This window comes from Neoarius graeffei, chromosome 2, assembly GCF_027579695.1.
Source record: "Neoarius graeffei isolate fNeoGra1 chromosome 2, fNeoGra1.pri, whole genome shotgun sequence".
NCBI lineage: Eukaryota > Metazoa > Chordata > Actinopteri > Siluriformes > Ariidae > Neoarius > Neoarius graeffei.
The window spans coordinates 18,006,079-18,018,239 of record NC_083570.1 but is presented as its reverse complement, the minus strand read 5'-3'; the positions used below and the strand labels follow the sequence as shown (position 1 = coordinate 18,018,239).

The window sequence follows — 12,161 nt, the reverse complement described above, 5'->3', positions numbered from 1 at the left end:
TAGTTACCATTGTTCATGAATAATGTGCATTTATTTCAAGACCCGAGTATTTTGATACTGTTGTTAAATACATAAATGAGAACACCACAGAGCACAATAATATAATATCAACAAATAATATATTGGAAAACTTGGCAACTTGGTGTATGAGTATTGAAAACAAATATATTTACTATCATGACTATAGCACCCAAAATATGTCCAACATGCTTTCTGTATTTCACCATTTATGAGAGAGAAAGCATTAGGAGCTTCATCAGAGCCTAATCTAGGAATCTGAAAATAGGGGAGATCCCTCACTAGTTGTAGAAACAGGGGACAGAAAATATTAACATGGGTAAAAATATTCCTCATTTGTTCCAGTTAGTGGGGACAAAAAAATAAGTAATGCATTGGTAGATATTTTCAAGAGTACATCTATAAACAGAACAGTTTTATTAATCTTAACTTTTAGAATATCATTAACATAATACTAAATTGAACTTTCAACAAGAAAAATTAAACAAATTACTAAAAAAAAAACAAAACCTAGCAATCATGTAGAATGTGTAAGATTACCAGGACTACAAAAATGCAGAAAAATAGGCTTTACTTATCCAAATGCACCTGTTGGTTCAAAAGTTAAAGTGCAGAGAACCTCACAGCAAAACATGAAGTTACCTTAAAATATAATATAAATACCTCAGCTTTCATGTAAGAAAAAACTATTAATACTAGTACTGTGTGCAGGCAGTCTCTCCTGAAGACTAAAACAATAATTATAAACTAATAAAATAAATGGCTCAGGCTCCATAAAAGAAAAAAAAATAATAATAATTTGAACAGAATCTCACAGTATGATGCTGAAGCTGCCTAAACAATGGAAAATAAAATACCATTTTGGCATCCATTAATTTCTTATATCTCTCATCTCATCTCATTATCTCTAGCCGCTTTATCCTTCTACAGGGTCGCAGGCAAGCTGGAGCCTATCCCAGCTGACTACGGGCGAAAGGCGGGGTACACCCTGGACAAGTCGCCAGGTCATCACAGGGCTGACACATAGACACAGACAACCATTCACACTCACATTCACACCTACGGTCAATTTAGAGTCACCAGTTAACCTAACCTGCATGTCTTTGGACTGTGGGGGAAACCGGAGCACCCGGAGGAAACCCACGCGGACACGGGGAGAACATGCAAACTCCACACAGAAAGGCCCTCGCCGGACCCGGGGTTCGAACCCAGGACCTTCTTGCTGTGAGGCGACAGCGCTAACCACTACACCACCGTGCCGCCTAATTTCTTATATTGAGAAAAAAAATAAATAAAGTGCACACAGTCCTTCACTGTAAACATAACACACTTTCATGCAATGTTGCCAGATACTGCTGACGTTTTCTAGCCTAAATATGTTCAAAACCCGCCAAAATGCACTTAAAACCACCCAATCTGGCAACACTGCGCACATGCTGCTTCTCTTGAATGTATACACGGAAGTAAGGCGGAAGGTAGTTTGTCGACGTCACTCCAAGACGACGCCAACGATTGGTCAAATTTGCAGGAAAGTTGCGGTGATTGGATAGAATTGCAACACCGCCCTGAATTCGCGGGGATTGGTTGAATTTGTGTTGATGTTGCAAACTGCGAAATCCTGGAGGCTCTGAATGTTATGTTTGGATGAGACAGAACGATATGCCATGTGCTTTTGGGTATTTTTAAAACACTTCACACGATTGGTTGAGATACACTGTCTTCTGGTTCAGTGACCAATGATATAATAGTTCACAAAACTGTTTTACCCGCTAAATAAACCATTCGGAATACTTTGGTCCTTTCCGCTATTTTCCGATTGGTGTGTAAACAACGCTATATTTACCACAGTGCTTGCTAGCAGGTGCTGACAAATTGATATGCACAAGATTCAGTAAAACGCAACTACAGGCTCTCTACTTATAAATGCACGACAAAATGAATAGATACGTGATATCACTCTCGCGCCCGAAAAGTGGATGTGCAACAGACAGATAAAAAACGCGTATTACGCGCCCTAGATTAGGCTCTGTTCATATTGACTAGGAATCAACTTGGAAAAAAAAATTGATTATTCCATAAAAATCGTATCGCAGCCAAGGCCTACGCTGCTCCCACGTTTGCTTAGAAGTCCTTTGTCGTTTCTCCTCTTCAGACCGAGGTCGCTTTGTCCCCGTCTCTGGCGGTTTCTGTACACCTTTCAGAAAATTCCACATCGCAACGTAGCTTTGGCAGATGTAGATGCAAACAAAAACACGTGTTTAAATGGGCGATGATGTGGCAGCGGGGGTGTGGCCAAGCGTCAGTCTGTGAATGGAGGGCGGAGTCAGGGAAGGTAAGTGGTGGAATCATTGCACCTGATGGGGATTAACCTGTGTTTGTGCGTCTTCCCCAGTGACCGCGCCCTTTAAAAGGAGAGGAGAGCAGAGAAAGGGAGCTCGCTCTCCCCAACCAGAACACGTGTGTGTGCGGCTGGGAAGTGATAAAAGGCTGAAAAGCTAGCAATAAATAGTTCATTGAGAACTCAGTTCTGGCCTGCCGTGCTTCTGTGCTCCGCCCACCTGGTTCAATACTGCACGTGATCACCGCGATATTCAACAAGATGTGTTATATGCATGCGCAGTAGTGAAAAAACCAACAGCCTGACTCGTACACGATATGATTCGGAATTCTTCGGTAGTTTCTGTCCTATCGATTAACACAGACACGGCACGCACTTAATATGTGGCGGCTTTAGTTGACGGTGTGTCTGAATCGTCACTTCATAAATATTTTTTATTTTCAACTAGCCAGCCGGGCTGACTAGTGACAGGAATTACCTGCCAAATGACAAATTAAAGTTGCCTCGGGCGACCGGACCACCACGAATTTCGAGCCCTGCGTACTATGACGCTCATTCGCGTCGGTCAAATTCCATTGAGAATTCCTTCTTTTTTCAAACAAACAAATACCTAAAATATACAATAACCGACAGCGTATATGAAAAAGACTTTGGACAAAATGACCTATGGTCGGTAGAAGCGTCTTATCTTCAGAAAAGTCTGACTTTTTTTAAATAATACGGGTCAAAACCACACATATCCATCCTCGCTCGATTGTTTAAATCAGGGTAATACTGATAAAAGTCAGCATTGTTTACCAGGGCTCGACATTAACTTTTAAACCCACTTGCCCTGGGGGGCAAGTGGGGGTTAATTTCCACTTGCCCCTGTTTTCCAAGTGCTACTTTTTTTTTCCTTTAGGAAAACCATAGAATTGTTGTGAATTGCAACATAAAATGAAGATCACACATCGAGTTGAAGTTTGGTTGTTGGTTACTTTTTACTTCTAACAGACAATAATTTTAGCCAAAACAGTTTTTCCTACCTTAGTCGATTTAGTTCCATTTCACATGCATGCAGCTGTTGTAAACGTTCAGTGTGTGTTTGTGTAGAACTCTCTCAGACTGTAGGTTCATTACTCGACAATGTAGAAATCATAAACTAGAAGTTTGTATGAAGAAAACGATAGGGTGCCAAGACTTTTGAACAGTACCGTTTTGAGAGTATTTATATATCATCCATCTCTTGGTTTAAAGAAGAAAAAAAAAACCAACAGTGCATCATGACAGATAGGATAATGTTTGAGTTTAACATTATTGTTTAGGTGTGTAGGTTGTGGGTGTTTTATACAGACCTGGCAACCTGTAACTGAATCAGTGCAGCCGGTCTGTCATGACGCAGCACTTTTTTTTTTATTTAAAAACACCTAGAGGTGGAGGATGGATAAATAAATAAATATTTTGCACAGGACTGTGTTCCTCTGATAACAGAAACAAAGCTCCAGCTCTCTTTGCTCTTTGTTCTGTTCTTTCAGGATTTATCGCGCATGTCGCTCTTTGTTGAGGGTTTTTTTTAACGGCCAAGTTGTTTGAAACCAATCTGGGTTTTCTGTGTCGAATAAGGAAGCGGCTTCACCTGTCAGAAAATCAAGAAGAAGCCAACTCGAATGAGAGCAGGAAAAATATTAATAATAATAAAACGAGATTCTTAAGCACACTCTTCCATCCTCACTTCCGACTTTGTTTTGGTAAAATACACTTTAAATACAACCGTGAATTTCTGTGGAGTTTTCAGGCTGAGCTTCCTTTCCTCGTATTCTTTAACCGCTCATTTCCTTGTTGTTCTTGAAGCATTTGCTTCTATTTGTTAACATTTTTCTTGATAGCAGTGTTCTCTGTTTGAACAAGCAAAAACAGCGCAACCATACTGAAGACAGATTAAGCCTTGCGTGCATGAAAGACTGTCTGTCTGACCCCAGCTGTAATTATCACGTGATGCGTGACGTCATGCACAAGGGGTCTGTAAACAGGACGCGTACCATACTACAACAGCGGGGGGATATTAAAATAACTTGCTAAACAGTAATCGAAACCGAGACTAAGAAAACAGCCAAGACGTAATGGCGGATACGTAGTGAGGGACGCTTTTAGGAACTGAAATAAAAGATCAAAAAGCTTAATTTTTGTGGTGCTAGTTTGTAATATATGCTCATTCCAACTTGCCTGAATGCATGTTTCACTTGCCCCGGGCAGTCGGGCAGTCCTTAATGTCGAGCCCCGTCTACAGGCACACTTTCAGCGGCTGCCGTCCTAGTCGCTTTGTATATCCACCATCGTGGTGGACGCTCATGACGTAGCACATTTTGATCACGTGGCTGCATTCGCAATACAAACTTGTGCTGCTTTTACACTTTTTTTTTTCCCTCCCTTTACAGAAAAGTGCAGGCTCAAGTGCTTTTGTGCTGATATGAAAAATCAGTTCCAGGTCTGAGACGCACACAAACCGTAACACTTACCAGTCCTAATAGACTAGATTAGATTTAGGAATGCAGATAAGATGAGTGTGGTGAGGAGGTGGTTTCATTTTGCAATAGATTTAGAAGCCAAAAATAATCAAGTGCGAGAGGCATCAATGAACGTCAGGAAAATACACTTCAAATGTTGGCAAGGAATTATTTTCTGCGAAACGTGACCTGGAGTGTGAAAGCAGCGTCAAATCAAAATCCTCCGAGAATAAACAGATCGGAAATAGAATATAAAAGTAAGGAGCTTTATGAACAAACCCCGGTTCTGTTCTCAGAACCGACTCCTTACGTTATAAGACGAGGGCGACTGGCGGAGAGGGACGTCCGGGAGCAGCTCATCAGGATCAACTTCGTCCCCCTTCACGCCCTCGTACAGCACGCTGGGTTCCATGCGCAGCGGGGTCTCGGGAAGCTTTCCTGGAGCGGCCGTCTCCTCCTGGGTGGTTTCAGCCTGCCTCAGCGGGTAGTGACTGGTCGTGTGGAGGACCTGGTCTTCGCCTGCAGAAGACGAGAGTCAGTCATGCAAGCGCCTCCAGGCTAATACAACCCCGATTCCAAAAAAGTTGGGACAAAGTACAAAATGTAAATAAAAACAGAATGCAATAATTTACAAATCTCAAAAACTGATATTGTATTCACAATAGAACATAGACAGCATATCAAATGTCGAAAGTGAGACATTTTGAAATTTCATGCCAAATATTGGCTCATTTGAAATTTCATGACAGCAACACATCTCAAAAAAGTTGGGACAGGGGCAATAAGAGGCTGGAAAAGTTAAAGGTACAAAAAAGGAACAGCTGGAGGACCAAATTGCAACTCATTAGGTCAATTGGCAATAGGTCATTAACATGACTGGGTATAAAAAGAGCATCTTGGAGTGGCAGCGGCTCTCAGAAGTAAAGATGGGAAGAGGATCACCAATCCCCCTAATTCTGCGCTGACAAATAGTGGAGCAATATCAGAAAGGAGTTCGACAGTGTAAAATTGCAAAAAGAGTTTGAACATATCATCATCTACAGTGCATAATATCATCAAAAGATTCAGAGAACCTGGAAGAATCTCTGTGCGTAAGGGTCAAGGCCAGAAAACCATACTGGGTGCCCGTGATCTTCGGGCCCTTAGACGGCACTGCATCACATACAGGCATGCTTCTGTATTGGAACTCACAAAATGGGCTCAGGAATATTTCCAGAGAACATTATCTGTGAACACAATTCAACGTGCCATCCGCCGTTGCCAGCTAAAACTCTATAGTTCAAAGAAGAAGCCGTATCTAAACACGATCCAGAAGCGCAGACGTCTTCTCTGGGCCAAGGCTCATTTAAAATGGACTGTGGCAAAGTGGAAAACTGTTCTGTGGTCAGACGAATCAAAATTTGAAGTTCTTTATGGAAATCAGGGACGCCGTGTCATTCGGACTAAAGAGGAGAAGGACGACCCAAGTTGTTATCAGCGCTCAGTTCAGAAGCCTGCATCTCTGATGGTATGGGGTTGCATTAGCGCATGTGGCATGGGCAGCTTACACATCTGGAAAGACACCATCAATGCTGAAAGGTATATCCAGGTTCTAGAGCAACATATGCTCCCATCCAGACGACGTCTCTTTCAGGGAAGACCTTGCATTTTCCAACATGACAATGCCAAACCACATACTGCATCAATTACAGCATCATGGCTGTGTAGAAGAAGGGTCCGGGTACTGAACTGGCCAGCCTGCAGTCCAGATCTTTCATCCATAGAAAACATTTGGCGCATCATAAAACGGAAGATACGACAAAAAAGACCTAAGACAGTTGAGCAACTAGAATCCTACATTAGACAAGAATGGGTTAACATTCCTATCCCTAAACTTGAGCAACTTGTCTCCTCAGTCCCCAGACGTTTACAGACTGTTGTAAAGAGAAAAGGGGATGTCTCACAGTGGTAAACATGGCCTTGTCCCAACTTTGAGATGTGGTGGTGTCATGAAATTTAAAATCACCTAATTTTTCTCTTTAAATGATACATTTTCTCAGTTTAAACATTTGATATGTCATCTATGTTCTATTCTGAATAAAATATGGAATTTTGAAACTTCCACATCATTGCATTCCGTTTTTATTTACAATTTGTCCCAACTTTTTTGGAATCGGGGTTGTATGTTCTTCTGACTAAACAGGTGAGATCAAAGTGAGGAACACCGACCTGTTTTAGCGACATACTCTTCGGCCACGACGATGTCGTTTTCTCGCGGCATGGCGACGATCTTGCTGGATCTCGCCGGGTAGATGTTTTGTTCCTGGGTGACCTCCTCAGACGTCTGGTTCAGCAGCATTTTCACTTCCCACACGTCGGGCTGCCAAACCTGCACATCAGAACGACAACTTCCATCTCAGTTCTCCAGTCGGATCTGCTGCGGAATTCTCTAGAAAAGCAGCGAGTCACAGGTCCACGTGAAATGTTTTTACTGTACTGGGTGGAACAGCTCGTTCACAAGGACTTCTAGCCTCAAAGGAGAATAAGAACAACTCGTAATAATTGATGTGGTAGATAAAAAAAAAAATCACCATGCTGACGAAGACTTGAGGATGGTTTCTAAGTCACATGACAAACTTATCTGTGTTATAAGAGGAATAAAGCACTTGGGGAAATTAATCAACTTTGGGATGATGACAGCAACTCTGTCATTGGTTATTTTTCTAAAGCAGCACGCCCCCAAATGTATTATTCCTAACATAATGACTACATATGTATAGAGTTTTTTAAAAACCTCCCCCCACACACACATTTTGAAATTTAATAGATTTTAGAAAGGAAGTAACGATCTGCATTGGCAAGTTGGCAGTTTTGCACCGAAGTGTTCGTCGTGGCCAAATTTTACTTTTTTTTTTTTAAATTAATACTTAAAATTTAACATAAAACACCAGAGCTCCATTTACATCCACATTAATTCCAGCTTTCTGCTAAAATCCTGTCTTTAAAACCTGGAACGGAAAGGTGATTCTGGTGTCAAAGATGGCCAACGCCATAACGGTGGAGTTTTGTTCGTTACACCAAGTCCCACTGTGTCCTTAACCACATCAGCGAACAAGCAGCTTATTTTTAATTAAGCGAAAGACCTCCTTCACTTGCTGATCGATGATGATAAAAGGTTAACACTGTATTGCGACATTAAAATGGAACAGGAAGTCAGACCTTCTCTTCACCGAGTTGGATCATCTCCTGACCCAGAGTCAGCAGCAGCAGCACCTCGTCCCCCGTTTCACTCTGCAGATACGAGTGATCCAGCATCAGCCTCAACACGCTGCTGAGCGCCATCCCGGCGCCGTCACTCAGGCTCACGTTACTGTCGTCTACTGTGGAGACAGACGAGCGCGTGTGAAGAATACTCTGAGCAGCAGAGTTAGTTTAAGCGTTTCAATCTAAAACATCCTGCAGTTCTCATAGCAAAGGATCTCATACACTTCACCGCTCTGTAAGTTCCCAAGGCGTTTAGAGCCGTACTCACGCAGCAAAGCCTTGCACGGCATCCTCATCACCTCTGACGGCTTGAGAGGAACCCCATTGACGGTAGTTTTATTGTCCACCAGGGTGATGTTCAAGCTGACCTGAAACGTTAATGGAGCAGAGAAGGCTCTAAGCAGCCGTCAGCTTCCAGCATCTCTCTCTAACCCAATTGTACAGCATTCAGATCTAATGTGGTTCGGAGGTTACCTGCACGTTGTACGTCAAATCTTCATTTTCACTAACCGCAGTCACGTTAATCACATTTTCCTGTGGGGAAACAATGAATTACACACACACACACACACACACACACACACACACACACTTGATGCTACTCAGAATCATGCTTTAAATGACTCCCTTCTAGGCAGTAGAGTTACACTCTGAATCAAAGAATACAAACTGTTATTACAAAAGACATCCTGATGTATGATTGTTCTTAATCTCCCAACATGACTCGTGATAATTCCCAGTTGGATTTCAAATGACTCCCAATATGATTCCTAATGATGCCAAGTTGGAATGCTAATTTGACTCTCAACAAGACACCCAGAATAAATTCCACATTTGACTCCCAGAAGAAATTCCTCATTTGACTCCCAGTATGATTCCTAATGACACCCAGAAGAGTGTCATAACTTGACTCCCAGTATGAATCCTTATTCTGGGTGTTATTAGGATTCATACTGGGAGTCAAAAGAGGAATCGATTTTGGGTGTCATAGATTACTCATTTAACTCCCAGTATGAATCCTAATAACACCCAGAATAGATTCTAAATATGGCTCCCAGTACGATTCATAACAAGACACCCAGAATAATTCCAACTTTGACTCCCAGTACGATTTGTAATGAAACACCCAGAATAGATTCCCAACTTGACTCCCAGTATGAATCCTAATGACACCCAGAATAGATTCTAAATTTGGCTCCCAGTACAATTCATCACGAGACACCCAGAATAATTCCTAATTTGACTCCCAGTATGAATCCTAATGACATCCAGAATAGATTCATAACTTGACTCCCAGTATGAATCCTAATTCTGGGTGTTATTCAGATTCATACTGGGAGTCAAAAGAGGAATCTATTCTGGGTGTCATAGATTACTCATTTGACTTCCAGTATGAATCCTAACACCCAGAATAGATTCTAAATTTGGCTCCCAGTACGATTCATAACGAGACACCCAGAATAGATTCCAACTTTGACTCCCAGTACGATTCGTAATGAGACACCCAGAACAGATTCCCAACTTGACTCCCAGTATGAATCCTAATGACACCCAGAATAGATTCATAACTTGACTCCCAGTACGATTTGTAACGAAGCACCCAGAATAGGTTCCCAACTTGACTCCCAGTATGATTCCTAATGACACCCAGAATAGATTCATAACTTGACTCTCAGTACAAATCCTAATTCCGGGTGTTATTAGGATTCATACTGGGAGTCAAAAGAGGAATAGATTTTGGGTGTCATAGATCACTCATTTGACTCCCAGTATGAATCCTAATAACACCCAAAATAGATTCTAAATTTGGCTCCCAGTACGATTCATAACGAGACACCCAGAATAATTCCTAATTTGACTCCCAGTATGAATCCCAATGACATCCAGAATAGATTCATAACTTGACTCCCAGTACGAATCCTAATTCTGGGTGTTATTAGGATTCATACTGGGAGTCAAAAGAGGAATCTATTCTGGGTGTCATAGATCACTCATTTGACTCCCAGTATGAATCCTAATAACAACCCAGAATAGATTCCAACTTTGACTCCCAGTACGATTCGTAATGAGACACCCAGAACAGATTCCCAACTTGACTCCCAGTATGAATCCCAATGACACCCAGAATAGATTCATAACTTGACTCCCAGTAAGAATCCTAATTCTGGGTGTTATTAGGATTCATACTGGGAGTCAAAAGACGAATCGATTTTGGGTGTCATAGATCACTCATTTGACTCCCAGTATGAATCCTAATAACACCCAAAATAGATTCTAAATTTGGCTCCCAGTACGATTCATAACGAGACACCCAGAATAATTCCTAATTTGACTCCCAGTATGAATCCCAATGACATCCAGAATAGATTCATAACTTGACTCCCAGTACGAATCCTAATTCTGGGTGTTATTAGGATTCATACTGGGAGTCAAAAGAGGAATCTATTCTGGGTGTCATAGATCACTCATTTGACTCCCAGTATGAATCCTAATAACAACCCAGAATAGATTCCAACTTTGACTCCCAGTACGATTCGTAATGAGACACCCAGAACAGATTCCCAACTTGACTCCCAGTATGAATCCCAACGACACCCAGAATAGATTCATAACTTGACTCCCAGTATGAATCCTAATTCTGGGTGTTATTAGGATTCATACTGGGAGTCAAAAGAGGAATCGATTTTGGGTGTCAGAGATTACTCATTTGACTCCCAGTATGAATCCTAATAACACCCAAAATAGATTCTAAATTTGGCTCCCAGTATGATTCATAACGAGACACCCAGAATAATTCCTAATTTGACTCCCAGTATGAATCCTAATGACACCCAGAATAGATTCATAACTTGACTCCCAGTACGAATCCTAATTCTAGGTGTTATTAGGATTCATACCAGGAGTCAAAAGAGGAATCTATTCTGTACTCATTTGACTCCCAGTATGAATCCTAATGACACCCAGAATAGATTCATTACTTGACTCCCAGTACGATTTGTAACGAAGCACCCAGAATAGGTTCCCAACTTGACTCCCAGTATGAATCCTAATGACACCCAGAATAGATTCATAACTTGACTCTCAGTACAAATCCTAATTCCGGGTGTTATTAGGATTCATACTAGGAGTCAAAAGAGGAATCGATTTTGGGTGTCATAGATTACTCATTTGACTACCAGTATGAATCCTAATAACACCCACAATAGATTCTAAATTTGGCTCCCAGTACGATTCATAACGAGACACCCAGAATAATTCCTAATTTGACTCCCAGTATGAATCCTAATAACACCCAGAATAGATTCATAACTTGACTCCCAGTACGATTCATAATGAGACACCCAGAAGAGATTCCTAATTTGACTCCCAGTATGAATCCTAATGACACCCAGAATAGATTCCCAATATGAGTCCTATTATTCTAAACTTGCACCGATTTAATTCGGAAGTGAGAAGTCCCTCCATGACGATATATTGAACATTAACCCTTACTGAATCGTTTACCACCTACTGATTATGTTCAGTTGTTCAAATTACACGAGAAGAGAAAAACAATTTTCTCTTTAAATTCCTCCTCTGTTCCTGTAAGTCCCGCCTCCTAGTAATCGATTGGCGACTACTGCACTGGGTTTCGAGCTACCAGCCAATCATAATGCAGGGGGCGGGACTTGTCTGGATGTGGAGTTAAATAAATAAATAGATAGATAGATAACGAAAGTGAGCTGGCCAAAAACTAACACAGAAACGTTTACTGAAATTATACATGTAAATGACAGTTATAAAACTCCCTATTAACTGTCATATATCGAGTGTATTCACGACAGAACAGTTAAAGCTGGTTAGCCCGTGAAGCTAATCAACAGATAGCAATGCCCGCTACAGCTAATCCAGAAACCACAGCTGTCTCGCGCAGTCCTTCATCAACATTTTTCCCATTTTAAACCACTTACCGTGCCAAACTGTCGTGTCTCTGCCGAAACATAGACCAAAAGTGAAGAAACGATTAATACAAATAATCTCCAGTACGACGCCATCACTGCTTACAAAACACAACCGCCTCCTTCTTCTTTCAGGAAGAT

At 41.4% G+C, this 12,161-nt stretch overlaps 1 protein-coding gene across 1 annotated transcript in view; it reads right to left on the bottom strand.

The window, feature by feature from the left end:
* The window catches only part of ginm1 (glycoprotein integral membrane 1), a 13,958-nt gene extending 1,797 nt beyond the window's left edge, over positions 1-12,161 (bottom strand). Inside the window, exons 1-6 of the mRNA XM_060913948.1 lie at positions 12,033-12,161; positions 8,557-8,616; positions 8,351-8,450; positions 8,038-8,198; positions 7,048-7,207; positions 5,150-5,358 (exon numbers count right to left, since the gene is read on the bottom strand). Of these exons, the coding sequence (XP_060769931.1) occupies positions 5,150-5,358; positions 7,048-7,207; positions 8,038-8,198; positions 8,351-8,450; positions 8,557-8,616; positions 12,033-12,116 (774 nt within the window). The 5' untranslated portion in view covers positions 12,117-12,161. The remainder of the gene's footprint in view (positions 1-5,149; positions 5,359-7,047; positions 7,208-8,037; positions 8,199-8,350; positions 8,451-8,556; positions 8,617-12,032) is intronic.